Source organism: Hetaerina americana, unplaced genomic scaffold (assembly GCF_022747635.1).
Source record: "Hetaerina americana unplaced genomic scaffold, ioHetAmer1.1.p SCAF_137, whole genome shotgun sequence".
NCBI classification, from domain to species: domain Eukaryota; kingdom Metazoa; phylum Arthropoda; class Insecta; order Odonata; family Calopterygidae; genus Hetaerina; species Hetaerina americana.
The window spans coordinates 170,818-186,383 of record NW_027286481.1 but is presented as its reverse complement, the minus strand read 5'-3'; the positions used below and the strand labels follow the sequence as shown (position 1 = coordinate 186,383).

The following is a 15,566-nucleotide window of genomic DNA, read 5'->3' as shown; positions in this document are numbered from 1 at the left end:
CTTAGTATTGGGTGAATGCTACCATCACCTACCAAACTGACTGAGTTTGATTGCTGTTTTTATTGTTTATAAGGAGGTGAGTGATGTCCTGACCCAAGACAATAAGAGTCCTGGAGAGAATATGGTTGATGGTACATCAGACAAAGTGTGGGCATCGAGTATTACCAGTGAATCCGTTGTACATTCGGTGGGAACAGCATCAGTTGAGATGAAGAACCCATATTCACCAGTCCATGGAATGAATTTTATGGCCATTAATGATTGCAATGAAGTGAATATTCAGGTGAGTGAATTGAGCTGTTACCCATTGCAATCATAACCAATTCTATTTTACAATTAATATTATAGTGTCTTGAAAGTTTAATTTTTTTTCTTAAGCATGTGGAAGAAGTGCAATAGGTTTCAATGGCTCTGGCCTTTCAAAAACCTATACTGAAATGGTGAACCATCATTTGATGATGTTTATTCCATTGAATTAATGGTAGATGCATGCAATTTAAGCACCTGAAGTCATAATCTTTGATTGTTTTGCAAAATAATGGATACCAAAATTGTTTTCAAGCGATAATTACATGACCAAGTTTGGCCAAAAAGATTTTTTGCCCTGAATCACTTATTTTGAAATGGTTATCATATGCATTCATAAAATCATATTGTTTATTCGCTTTGAATTAGTTTCCTGGTGAGATCAAGAAAGAGATTGAAGACGAGACCATCGCCAGTGATGCTGTCGACGGCAGTGAGGTGGATATGCAAGATGACATGATCATTATCAAAGAAGAATTTGACACTACCAGTGGATGCCCTGTTCCTCTGAAAATTGACACTGGCTCATCAATACAGGAAGGTGATAATCATTGGTTGGACAATGAAGATTCAAGCCATTTGGTGAGTGCATCTATTCATTTCAGGAGCATAATTATCAATCTACACTTTAGATCAAATTTTCTCTTCCGGGTCAAAGTAGTGTTATCATCGACAGATGTAATGAACACTTCAATTTTCTCCTACTGATTGGGCAAAGATCACTTAATATAAACCTTGTCTCCTAGATTTTGTATATGGGGTCAAATTTATGACAATAATGCCCTCGGTCGATAAGACGCAGGATGAGTCTGCTTTAAATGTTCTCCCATATATATACAGGGTGTATTCCAAAAGTAATGTAATAATCACATTTCCCATGCCACTCCTATTGAATGGAGTGAAATCGAGTCTTTGTTGGTAAGTAAGAGTGACTAAGCTATGCTACAAACCAGTTTCAGTGTTCTCTAAGTTGTGGAAAAAGCAGGACATCAGTTATTGTGCGCCAACCAGCAATCTGTATTTACTGTATATTTGCTGTAAAATCTTGCTATTTACTTAATGGTATTAGTGTTTATAAACAAGACTACTGCTTTTTGTTGTATAAGATGATTGCAATGGTCTGCATATGCAATTCCATTCAAATGAAAATGAGAAAAGCATTGAATTACTGCTCATGATAAAGGTGGTGTATTCAAATAGGTAAATGTAGTGATTTGTCAGTTTTTTAAGTGGAGATAAGATATGCCCAGGATTCTATTGCATATTAAAGTGTCAGGATAGATAATGGCTATTATGTAGCATGACATGTATTAGGTTTATGTGAAAATTAGGGCAGGATTTAATTTTCAGAACAGGAAATAGACAGCTTGGGCCAAGTAATGACTGTTCAGGTAAGTCAGAGTTGTGGTGATGCTAGGTGTTTGCTGGAATGACTTAGTTGTTCCCTTCTTTATTCTCTTTAGTAACTCTACATAGAAATCATATTATTTGTTCTTTCCCTGAAACACGAATTTATTATTTGAAGCCAGGTATTCGATGCATTGGTTAGGCTGAAAGGCCTTTAATGACAGGAGCACTCTATCTGTCTGTTGCTTGACAGTTTTTTAAGGTTTTTAATCACCTTAACAGAGAAGTGGTCTTCAAAAATTGGTATTGGGAAGCAGGTTGATTAAGGATGGGATAGATAAGAATCATGATGGTTTTGGTAAAATTGTATTATTTATGTAGAAGAGGGAAAGGGTGATGTTTAATTGACTGACATACTGAGCAGGGAAGAAGTTACAGTAATGGCTAAGTTCAAAGATTGTTTAATTATTTGGTATTTGGACAAAGAAGTGATGATAAGGTGAGGGCTTTTCAGGCAGTTTGGTTCAAAGAGAGAAGTGTATTGGGTTGAAGGTTTGAGAATTTTAGTGTTCAGCAGTTTTTCAGGGTAATCACTTTTTCTGAGACAGTAAAGTAGCTGGTTGGTGTATTTTTATTGGAGGGGAGTGTTCCTGTAAAAACAGAGGCCACAGACAGAGTCAGAAGGAGATGAAGGACTTTGCATGTGAACAGAGGCCACAGTTGAGATAAAGTTATTGTTGATAGTTGGTAAGTTTCATTCAGACTGAGTTGAAATTATTTATTATTTATTTCTTTACGTGTGAATGTTGATAGCTTGGAAAGTTATATTAGAGTCAGATATAGATGAATTGAAAGATTCTGGAAAAGAAGAAGAAGAAAAAGACATGACAGTACAGTGGAGATCAAGATGGTGCGGGGGCTAATATACTGGCTTCCCACCCTGAGGGCGCGGGTTCAAATCCCGGCGGTGTTGAATATTTTTCAGAGGTATCTCGATCCCTATTTAAGGTGCTTCGTGGAGGGCACTTTGAGTGAGTATGCTGTCCGTCGGATGGGACGTTAAACTGCGGACCCCTTGGCGCCTTTCGTAAAGAGTAGGCTAATGCTGACGTCGGGTTTCTGTCCACCCTTCATCCTTTCCTGCCTATCCCCTATGGCGCAAATGACCTTACCTGTTGGTCGCCTCCCCTCAAAACTACTACTACTACGACAGTACAGTTTGAGTGTTTCTTTGATGAGAAAACTTATGTTAATGTTAACCCATAAATAGATTGGCATATACATTCACTGCATTTTACAAAGTCCCTTCAAAAATTGAGGTCTTGCAACATTTTTCTATGCTTAATGGTTATGGTATTACTCTGCAAGAGCTTCCCGGCACTTTTCTTACCCTTTCACAAAGGTCAAGTCACATTACGTTACATCAGAAGAGATTCCACTATAGACCTGTGGGTGATTGAGTAAGTTTTGCTAGGGTTAAGGCATTTTCGCATACCCAAGCAAGTGAGTGATTGGTGGGCCACTGGTGCAGAGGGAAACCTCTTGTAAGCCCTGATCTAATGTGAGTGCTTGAGACAAGCAAGGATCACTGCAATATAGTACATCCAAGCTAGAGGGGAGGTAATAATTTTTCATTTTTTATAATTTTTAATTTCATTTCATTTTATGTGATTAGTGAGTACATGTGACAAGCAACGATCAATGCTGATTAATACATTCATGCTATAGAGTTTGTAATTATTTTGCCTTTATAATTATATTACGTATGACTGATTAGCCACTGGTGCAGAGGGAACCTCTTTTAAGCCCTGATTGAATGTGAGTGCTTAAGACTAGCAAGGATCAATGTGATATAGTACATCCAAGTTACAGAGTGCATGATTATTTTTCATTTATTGTTTTTTAATTTTATTTGAAGATGAGTGACTAGTATGCCCCAGATGCATAGGAAAACCTCTTGTAAGCCCTGATAGTATAAGTATATGTGGCAAGCAAGGATCAATGCTGCTAAGTACATCCAAGCTAGGCAGTTTGTATTTTTTTTTGTTTTTATTATTTGATTATAAATGACTTATAGGTCACTGGTGTAGAGGGAACTTCTTGAAAGCCCTGATTGAATGTGATTGCTTGGGAGTAGCAAGGATCAATGCTATATAGTCTAAGCTAGATGGTACGTGATTAATTTGCAGTATGCCATTTAATTGTACTAAAAAATTATGGTATCGATTTATTTCAATTATTTTTAGTTTTTTATTTTATTTATTATTGGTTATATTCAGTTATTTGTATATTTTTAAAGATTTACTGCTTATATCTTCTTTAATTTCCCTCATCCCTCCTTTGGCCATTTATAAGAGTACGGCTGGTGTTGACTCTTCACATTATTTTCAGAGATTATTGGTTTTCTGAATTTTTGGTAGCTTATAAAATAAGGGTTCTCAGGATTATGCAAGTATATGGTAAGTTTACAGCAGATGAGAAATATTTAAGTACTATTCAGCAAGTTAAATCATTATCAGAAAGTAAGAATGAAAGATCTATTCAAACAATCAGAGATAAATTGAGTATGAAAATAGCTGAAATAGAATAGATCCAAGAGAATTAAAAGGAATTATGTGACAAACTGTTTGTTAAAGAACTTAGGCCAACATGGTAACACAGTAAGGAAACTTGACTTAGATAGAGAACGCTAAGACGGAAAATATCCAAGAAATTTGGAAAGAATATAAAAAGAACTGAATGGATAAGACCTAAGGTAACCAAGTTTATGCATGAAAAAGTAAGTATACAGGGAGGAAGATAGCTTAGGTCCAGGCATATCCGATGTTGGCATAGAAGGGGCTTTAAAACCGATTAAGTTGAATAAGGTGGTAGGGGTAGACAATGTTTGCAGAATTACCAAAAGGTTTTGGAAAATATGAGAGAAAGAGTATATGGACTGATTAATAATTGTAAGGATGGAATCTGGCCAGAAAAAGTTTTGTGATAAGTTTTGGTTCCTTTCCAAATAAGGTATAGTTCACATTCACATGTGAATGCTACGGAACAATAAGTGTGAAATACTGTACATCTACAGTGGTCTTCTTGGGATTATCAACAAAAGGATAGAATCGAGCAAATAATTACTTATGGGATTTTTTTCATGAGCTATCAGCTAAAATATTTATTATTTTGCAAACAAGTGAACAATTTTTTTCTTCATTTAAAAAAACCATGTTTAGCAAAAATATTTTTCATGATATCCTGAAAATCTTGGATATTTCATCTTTTATCTTGCAGGATCCTTTGGAAAATGCAGAAATGAATATACCCCCTGAAGAAGAAGTTGATATTAAGGATGATTTTGATGCTGATATTCCTCGGATGGAAGTAAGACTGGGAGGGGAGGTGTTGCAGGAACAAGGTAAGGAGAGCTAAGGACTTTGCTGACACTTCACTTTTTCTACTTTCTGGTGTAATATAACCATTGGAGATTAACTCTTGCAGTACTACTAAGGTTTTTTGGAAAAACTGGGTTAATTTTTCAAAAATTGTTTTTAAAATAACAGAAAGGCCATTTAAAATGGTTTGATAATTTGCAAAAAAATATGGTAATTATATCATGGTTTTTAGAATTTTTTATTAATATATTTAATATTATTTATTTAGTGACTCAGACTAGATCTTTTATTATTCTTGCTGTGTTTTAAGCCTTTTTTTTGGTTTAAATTGAATATTCTTATTTTAGATTTTATCAGTTAAGAATGATAACTGGAATAACCCAAAACAGCCATTCCTCATTTCAATATCTGGTTTTCACCTTTCACCAAAGCATTTTTGAGAAATATTAAGCTTGTTAAAATATTAACATGAATAATTTCATTATGTATTTGTAATGTCTGCACAATGGATTTAATGAAACATTAAGATTGGATGAAGACTCTCCATCTCAGGAAGTCCTCCTACAGGTTTTTTTTTTCTGACAACATTTTTGCCTGTGTTTCAATGAGCATCTTCATGGCAAAGTTACCTGATCTGGTTTACTTAAACCTGAAGTTGCTCATTGAAACACAGGCTAAACTGTTGTCATAGAAATAACCTGCATGGTGATATCCTGAGAATGAGAAGTCTTTCATCTGAATGCCGCAAAAATCTATGATCCTAAGATGTGAGTTAGTTTAGTGACTTTTAATTTAACCCTATGGTCCTCATGGGATATTTTGGTATGGCAAAATAGACAATTTGCTTTAGTAACTTGATTAAATTTTGCCAAAAGTTGATATTTTTATTTTAGCCAATAAAAGTATATACAAGTCATTCAATGAAATCAAATCAAAAGTAAAAATTATTGTAAAAATTTGATTAATTAGTTTTTTCATGATACTAAAAATAATTTTAATTAAATACCTTAGGCAGATATTGAAGATGTTGTGAGTGAATTTTAGTACAAACTTTATGTACTTACAAAGGATAAGGTTCTTATTGATTAAGCATGATGGGTGAAATGAGCAATTGACATAACAACAGAAAGAGTAAAATTTTGCAGATAAACAAAGGAGGACCCAAAGTTTACAGAAATTGGGATGCAGTATTCAATTAGAGCTGTTTCAGTGGAACATTTTTTTTGTTTTGGCAAATAACATGATGGTATACTATCCAGAGTAAAACACTGCAGTATAATTTTATTTCCCATTGGGTGAATTGGCCTTGGAAGCATTTTTAATGCTCAAGACTTGTTATACAAAACTCTTTTAAGGAAACCCAGAGTCTATGAATGATTTATCCTTTTGACAACCAATTCAATTCGAAAGACCAATCCCATTCAGGCTACCCTTCAATATCAGCAGCTGATGACAGTAACAATGCACTCATTGGTGAAGATCATCACAGAATCATTGATTAACTTGGGTAAATTTTTGGAGGATTTTTCTGAATTTTCGCATATAAAAAAAAAGTTTGCATACTTTATTGCAGCCAAATTGGGCTCATAACCTTCTCTTTTGAAAAATTTGCAAAAAAATTTTGAAAAATAATAGCATTGATATCAATTCTCCACTCCCACTGCCCTGAAAAAAGCACATTGACACTGATGAAGGTAAAACAAAATGTGCTCGAAGGCATAATTCAAATCAGCATTAGGTATGGACAAATATTTTATTCCTTAGATTTCAGGCTAGCTGAAGTTGATAACATACACACATAGATGTCTTTCTACAGGAAAAGACTACACATTTGGTTGTATAAATTCATGCACACATATGTGAGCAGGCATACCTATAACAATTTATTTACATTTATGTTTATCCAAACCGGTTTAATCAATTTTTATTATTGCAGGAATATATTATTAAATGAATATCTACTTTGCCTTATCCTTCAAATGTTTCAGATGATTACCAAAAACAAGATAATACAGGAGAAAATGCATCAGCCACTGAACTGAATGTGTATGACATTTGCACAAAGGTATTTGAAAAAAGGGACCTTCCTCAAGATCATGTAAAAAATTTGCACCTTAACAAGGTGATGCAATTCAGATGTGATGTTTGTTTTGAGGTATTTAAGGAAAGAAATGACCTTGAAAGTCATATGAAATTGTTGCATGCTCTTAAGAAGAAGCACCAATGTGAATTCTGCTCAAAGAACTTTCTAAATTTAAGTAAACTCAAAAGGCACATGTCAACACATACTGTGGAAAGGCCATTTCAATGTGCATTATGTTTCAAAGGTTTTGCTAAAAATATCAATTTACAGACGCACATGTTAACACACACTGGAGAAAGACCACACAGGTGTGAAATATGTAGCAAAGGATTTTCTCTTAATAGTAGCTTAAAGAGGCACATGTTGACACATACTGACGGAAAGAGATACAAATGTGATGTGTGTTTAAAAGCATTTCCTTATAAATGTTTTCTAAAGGATCACATGTTGACACATACTGGTCAAAGGCCACACAAGTGCAACATCTGTTCAAAAGCATTTGCTCAGAGAAGTCATCTGAAGTCACACATGATTACACACACTGGTGAAACACCACACAAGTGTCATATTTGTTCTAGACCATTTGCAACAAACGCTTCTTTAATAGGCCACATTCTGACACACACTGGTGAAAAACCGCACAAGTGTGACACTTGTGCAAAGACATTTGCTTTGAGAAGTCATTTAAAGACACACATAATGACACACACTGGCGAAAGGCCACACAAGTGCAACATCTGTCCAAAAGCTTATATCCAGAGCTGTGAACTAAAGACACATATGCTGACCCACACTGGTGAAAAGCCACACAAGTGTGGCATTTGTTTGAAAGCTTTTGCTACGGGTAATCTTCTAAAGAGACACATGAAGACACATACTGGTGAAAGGCCATAAAAGTGCAATGTCTGTTCAAAAGCATTCATACAGCGTACCTTATCACACACATGATGACACACTCTGCAAAATGATCATAAAAATGTAAGATCCTAGAGCCTATTTCACTCTATAGAAAGGATTGTAAAACTTTAATTACAACTTTGTAACAAAGTTGCATTATTATCCTGTTTTATGTAATTTCTTCAAATAAAAAAGAATTGATAAAATGACAAATCTCAGCATTATTATGTTTATCACAATAACAATATTTAACCCTCTTAGTGCAGCGGGGATCTCAGGGGTACTAGTGAGAAGTGTGAAGGGTAATTTAAGAAAATGTATCACCTTAGAAAAAAAACATTATGAAGTTATTAGTTTTGATATCCATATGCAGTTTTTTTATTTTAAAATATAATATTATAGTTAATAATGATGTAATATATTTACATCATCTGAAAAATTAATGTAATTACTACAGTATCATTAATTTGAAGAATATTTTTTAGCAATTATATTTCGATTTTTAGACACAAAACTTATGTTTTTTTAAAAACAGTTTTCAATTAAACAACGATATTTAATCATAATAAAGAAGCGAGAAGACATGCAGAAAATATTATAAATAAATAAAGAAAAACCAGTGAATTGCAAATTTTTTTGTCAGCCTCTGCATAGTTTGATTTTGTTGAAAAGGCTGATCTCACTGTTTCAAATTGGGACTTTTCCCCTTCCTTGAGGCTGCGGCAATGTGCTTACAATAAAAGGCAGAAAAAAACCAATTTCTAACTCACAGAGAACTGCTGACAATGTAATCCATTACACAGGGTGTAATTGATTAGATAGGATGGACGGCAAGAGAAACAAAAATGATTACAAAGCAGTGTTCTCATTTTCATTGTCTCAACAAAGTCTGTACAACTCTGGGAATTTGGATTGTATTGCTTCATCTTAAAGAATGTGGGTTGGGATGTTTGGAGTTTGAAGTATCAGCCTCTGCAGTAAAATAGGTTTTGATTGCTGTTACCTCTTGTGGAAGCAGCCTTCAGGATAAATTAGCATTCAAGTAATTCATTCATGAGGACCATCTCTTAATGGAAGAAAGGGAAATAGGGGAGACTGCCTAGAAGATTCACTTATCTAGACATTTAGAACTTTGGGTTCCGGATGGGTTTGCATATCAAGGCACTTTGCCAAAATAGATGTTTCTACTTGGGTATTTTTAGCACTAAGATTCTGGCTGTCAAGGAAGGCTATGACGGATATTTTGTTTCTTGCGGGTAGTGATAGAAGCCATGTCTCATTAATTCTGATAATTAGTAAAAAATAGTAAAAAATGGATCAGCTTCCTCTTGACTTGTTTGAAACATTGCTAAAAATTTGTTTGGACATTTGTTGGTAAATGGCTTTCAGCATATGCGGGATTTACCTTGCCCAGATATTTCCTATCCCTAATTCCTTGTAAAAGTAATTTTGCTCCTTATTCTTGTAATAAACTTGTGGCCATTCGATGTTTAATGTGTTGCTTCAAATTATGGCCATTCTTCAGGTGGATCATTTCCAAGGGATGTAAGATCATGTTTTCATTAATCGCCTTAGTTTTTAATGGTTGAAATTGAAGAACTAGAGTCCCTGTACATTTAGTTAACTGTACATTAATTTCCTCAGAGAATAATGCATCCATAATGAAGAATTCTGAGGCTGCAAGAAATTCAATTTAAATTATTTCAACAGAAGCAATATAAGGAGCCACCAGCATGGGCTTCAGCCCTGCAGATACAATTTGAGTCCTTTTTCCAAGAGATGCAGACCTTCAAGCAATCGCAAATCTAGCCTGGTCAGTCAGCAAGACCTATAATGCTGTTACCAACAGCACCAAGGATGGCACTGGAGAAGATGTTTGTGGCACTATGCTCCGCAAGCCCAGCCACATGGATCACCCCACCAGAGGACAATAATGAGGTCTTCACCATGTGCCATCAAGTTAAGGATGGCAGTAATTCATCTAAGCTGGCCTGGCATGACCTCCACGAGTTTCATGTAATGGTAGCCAATTGGCCAATTCATTGCAATGGTAGCCAAATTGTGGCCAATTGAATGATGCTCCTGGGCCTGGTAAAACATGTAGTATAAAAAGAATCCGGGTACTTGCTATCCTCCAGGCACATGGCTGGGAAACAGCCACGCGATTGCAAGAAACAATGGGTAACACCCTGAAGGGGCTGCCTTGGAATACTATCCAGCTGCAGCTCACTGTTATAGTACAAGCTCCAGCACAACAACTATACCAGCCAGCAAGATAGCCCAGCAGACAAGCAGGAGCCAAGAATGCCTATACTCAGCGATCCAGGCAGCCTTTTCAGGGCAGAGGACGGTTTAGGGACATGCATTCCTGTGCCAAATGCCTATGCCCATGCCATTATACCCTGTGGCACCAAGCATTCCGAACAAGATGGCTAATCAACCTGGGTCCTTGTTGAGTTCTTCAAATTCCAGAGCCCCAAGACCCCAAGGAGTGGTAGGCAAACTCCTTATCTTCAGGAGAATCAATGGTAAATGAACGTGAGAAACAGGAAATAGTGACAAGCACATAAAATACAGTGGGAGATAGTGGACTTGATATGGACCCATACCAAGAGATGAGTGTATAGCAATAGCCACTGCAACTCCCTATGCATGAAATGCATGACAATGACAAAGGCTTTGTTTCTCAGAGCCAGACGAGGAATGGGAACCAAAGGAGCAGCCACTGTCACCAGGACCAGAAGAAGAGGGAGGCTCTTCTTCATTACCACGGGCATATACCCATATAGATTTGGATCCCCCAGTGAGACCATTGGTTGGGGCATCAACGTACTAACACCAGAAAGGAGGGCCATTTATCTTCCTGCCGACATGTTCAACACTGGTGATCAATGCATATATGACAATGGTGGTAAACAGTGGGATCCTGACAATGGAAAAGACGATGTGCAACTTTGCCTTTGTAGCAATGTTGAAAGCGGGAGATGGCAAGAGGATCATTCAAGACCTGTAACCATCATATCAAGTAAATCGGAACTCCGAAGTTCACCCTCCACTCAGCTGCACAGAATCTAGAGGAAATTCCCATCAATATCAATTTGATTAAGTTGGATATAAAAGATGCCTTTTGGCAGATACCTAGCAGCACGGCCATTTTCATAGGGTTTATCACCAGGGAACCCATTACATTTGGATGAGACTCCCAATGGGTCTTACATTTGCACCCACCATTTTGCAATGGAAGGTGCAGGCAATTAGAAGTGAACTGTATGAGAAACTCCAGGTATTCATGATAGAATATCTGGATGATTGGTTAATCCTGTTGAGTAGTGACCAAACAACATTAGTGAAACAAATAATTCAGTTCATAAAGTGGACCTAGGAATATTGCAAGATCTTGAAAAGAGCTCATAAATTCCATCAGTGAGAATAAAATATCTGGCGTTACATATAGACACCGCTTTAATGTAGCTAAGCTTGACAAAGTACACATTAAAGCAGATCAGACACATTATTGATGTGGTCCAGAGAATCTAACAAAAGGATATATCCAAGGCAGCAGCATATATTGCCTGGATAACATACATTTTGAAACTCCCCATATTCTTAGTCCAGGACACGGCAAGGGGCGACATCATGTGGCTGGAGTGCCTATGGGATGTAAATTTATGCCAGGGATCGAGAGTGTATTCCAATTATAAGTACATTTTAGACATGTTTAATGACATCACCCCATCCAGGCTGCATGGTGATCCCCATGTTTAATTGTCAATTAGGGTCAGAGAGTCAATTAATGGTCAATAAGGGTCAGAGAGGAAGTGCCTTGAGATCACATCCAGTCATGTACACCTATAGTCATCCTCTGCCATTCACCTTCCCTGTCTTATCCTTAAAAGGTACCAGATGTCCCCCTTGAAAACTATTTTGGGAATGAGAAGAAAATTAGACTCTCTTCCCTTTTTAATACCTTTTTTAATACCCTGAATTTCACATAATTCAGGGTATGGCTTAATATTTGGTTAACTCTCATTGACTACAAAATCAACCTTTCCTTTTGGTGATTTATAAGGAGCAGAGTTATATCCTCAGCCATTGCAACAAAGGTTTGGAAGGGCCAGGAGGGGACATGGTTTATTTTGCTTCATGCAAAATATGGATGTTGAGTAATGCCATGGCATTTGTTAATCATATGCATCAAAGAACAGCATTTGAGACAAATGACAAGTATACAGTAGCCACATGAAGAAATTGCATGGTCACTATTAATGACAACAAAGTGAAGATTTAGTGGAAAGAATTCAACAACAATGCATTGCAGTCTTAACAAATATTATTTCCCAAAGTTAATGATTTAAGTCTCTGATATTAATTAGGTTTTCTACTGCTGCTCATTTTTCAATTAGCTCAAAAGGTTTGTTGGTGTGATACACTTTTTTTGAAATTTTTATCATCTGCCATTTTTAAATTACCATTTTTGTCTGCCATTTTTATATTGACTTAGTTTTCTGGTGAGATTGGAGAAAGATTGCTGATTATGCAATTGCCAGTGATGCTGAAGAGAGTAAGGCTGTGAATGTCTGGAATGATATGATCCTTGTGAATGAGGAGGTTCACACTTCTAGTGGTAGCTCTGCTGCTCCAGAAAATGATGTAGAATTGCCAATCAAATCAATGCAAGGTGACAGGTCCAGCAATGATAAAGCATAGAATTTTGTGAGTGTTTATATTCATGTTGCTTGCATAGTAAGCAATCTGTGCTTTGAAATCAGTATTGTTCACAGTTGAACTTTGCCATTTGAATTTTTATTATCTTCTTAACATGAATTTGCACTTTCAGCAGCAGTAATGCTTTTCTTTGATGTTGCAGAACTCTTAATATAATAATGGAGAATTCTGCTTGTCTTTAAATTAAGAACTAGAAATTAAGGATGAGTGTGTAATTAAGATTCCGTGGGATGAAGAATGCCTGGGAAAGGATCAGCAGCTGGAAATAGATAAAATGGTCTTGCCATTGTTGTAGATATACTTTTGAATCAGGAACAGCCTTTTGACTGCCCTCAGTATCTCCTTTTTAGTTCATTTGAACCATCAGTTGAGATGTATCAAGCATATGTTAAATCAAAATGCAAATAACTTTTTCCAGTTAGAAATTTATAAATGCCATTTCAATATCTTTGGCTAACATTTTATTCACTTTTTTGAGTGTTAATTTTGGTAAAAAGGCAGTTTCTTTGTTAAAGTTTAGTCTGCAAACCATGACATTTTGTTGGGGCTTTGGGCTGAACCATTGGATTTACAAGAACTCTGACGTCATCATTTTTTCCTTCTTAAGATGTTTTGCTGCGTTTTCTTCTTCATCTACCAACAGCAATTACTCGTTTGTTTTCTTTCTGTCCACTTTACCTTTTAAAAACCAACATTTGAAATGTATTTCAATGATCATGTTTCTGAGTGACATGAAATCAAAGCTAAATGATCCAGTCACTAAAATTATTAAATGCTTGTTATTGCAAAAGGTTCACTGCCTGAAGTGCCAGCAATGCCCTGCTATCTATATTGTACAATATACCACAATCCTAAATATTAGAATCAATAATTACATCTTGACTCAGTCTAGAATTCTTCTCATTGGGATAATTCCAATCCTAAAAAAAGCTCCAGAACACTTATTCCTTTGATGAATGCTATAAAAAACCATAAAAACCGTAATCAACCCAAAGGTCGGTTTAGTAGGTGACGGTAGAGATCACACAGTACTAAGCCCTATACAGCATGTTAAGATTCACACATCAGGGTAGGGGGGCCAGTTGCTTCCCATTTGCCAGTTATGGTTTCCCAGGAAGACCTACTACACAAACAATCATTTTTGCTTGGGTGAAGCTGCAGGTGCCCAGACTGCCTTGCCCGGAAATCGAACCCGGGACCCTCCAATCAGCAGTCCAATGCCCTAACCACTGGACTACCGCAACCCATAATAAATATTATATTATCTCCATTTAAATATCCTTCTCATCCTTTGACCCTAAATTTAAACTTAAAATAACACAGCTGACTCCTCGATTCTTCAAATACCCAGGTGTTAATGTTAGTTATTAATATTTCCCAATCTTAACTTCTGTTCAACTTCTCTCTGCAGAAGGAATTAATGCAACTTTGGAAGGCACATGTATTTGTAAATAGATATTAAGTAAATACCTATTCATGAGCACATGGCCAGCATTGAACATTCAATTCTTTCTGGGACATATAGTGCCTTGGGAGAAGACTTATGGAAAACATTAGAATGCAGATAATTGATCGATACCTGGGCTCATGTCTGTTTGCATAACTTTGCCTTATCTACTGTTGAAATCATTAAATTGATATTAAAATGTATTCATTTATTTTAATTTACCTGTCATTTTTAATGAAAAGTTCTCTTTGATTTCTTGAAATAATGTCTTTACTGTGTAATTATTTTACACAACAGCAAACTAATATATGGTTATTAATTGAATAAATATTTGACAGAGAATAAGTCTATTTTTATTAATATATTCTAGGAGAAGTCATGTTAAGTTGATTTGTGAGGATAAGTGTATTAAACTGTACGTATTCCTTCCATAGCAAGTGTTTTGAACTTGCTTTCCAAGTTGTAGTTAATGTGTCATTAAGCTTGTTTTTAGAGAGGAACTGTTAGAACCTTAATGATCTGTAAGAAAAATGTGTCATTTGAGTTTGATTTCAGTATGGATTATTTTAAACATTCTTATCTCACTATCTTTTTTTTCTTCGATAAATGATTTTTGTTTGGAAATGGGAATCGTCCTCCCTTTTCCTTTTTCCTGTTTTTAGATGGCAACCTCCATCATTTATTAAAAATGGAAGGTGAAATTGCATGACCACTGGAAGAAAATGGAAGAAAGTAGACAGAAATTGGAGGCTTTGTACAGCGCCTTTGCACGCAATGCAGCTTTGCAAGCCCGAGTGAAGGACCTGGAGTCGCAGTTCCAGAAGTAGGTGGCCACAAAAAGAAAACTACAAGAGAAAGTGAAATATTTGTCTGAGAATTTAGAAAGGGAATGCCATCAGAATGAGTAGCTTGCCCTGGAGAACAAAGTGTTGAAGTGGAAAAATAATGAGAACAGTAAGCTAATGGCATCCTACTCTGGGCAGTTGGACAAGTCATCATCTATGACTTGCTCTATGATGACATCCTCCAGTCCCAGCAGCAGACGTCGTGGTATACCCACCATGGCAATTGCGCTTGGAAGCCCTGATTAACCATCTAACTTCATGTCTCTAAGGTTTTCACCGTGACTATCACCAAAATCCTCTTTTTCTGACATAAGCTGGACAATTGAGCTAGAGAAAGAGGAGAAAGATAAGGAGGACGATGAAGAGGAGGAGAAAGAGACAAAGGTAGGGAGAGGTAGGGAAGACAAAGATGATTAGGATGACTGCAAAGTGAGCATCGAACTGACACCCATCACTCCAAGGTCCATAACCTGGTGGAGAAGAATGAGTCTATTTCATGGCTAGTGGAGATGGACGAGGTCATCCCCACCTCTCAT

At 36.3% G+C, this 15,566-nt stretch overlaps 1 protein-coding gene across 1 annotated transcript; it reads left to right on the top strand.

Annotated features, from left to right (window-relative positions):
* Positions 1-853: 853 nt before the first annotated feature.
* On the top strand, positions 854-8,124 carry LOC139686256 (zinc finger protein 665-like). Its single transcript, XM_071583410.1, has 3 exons — positions 854-888; positions 4,933-5,056; positions 7,022-8,124. The coding sequence occupies exons 2-3, from the start codon at positions 4,954-4,956 to the stop codon at positions 8,008-8,010; spliced, it is 1,092 nt and encodes a 363-aa protein (XP_071439511.1). The 5' UTR covers positions 854-888; positions 4,933-4,953; the 3' UTR covers positions 8,011-8,124.
* The last annotated feature ends 7,442 nt before the right edge of the window (positions 8,125-15,566 follow it).

What these genes read in the sequence shown, in the direction of transcription:
- LOC139686256 (XM_071583410.1), top strand. Translation starts at nt 4,954, where the DNA reads ATGAATATACCCCCTGAAGAAGAAGTTGATATTAAGGATGATTTTGAT. An exon ending in GGAGGTGTTGCAGGAACAAG is followed by an intron (nt 5,057 to 7,021) that starts GTAAGGAGAGCT and finishes CAAATGTTTCAG; the next exon opens with ATGATTACCAAAAACAAGAT.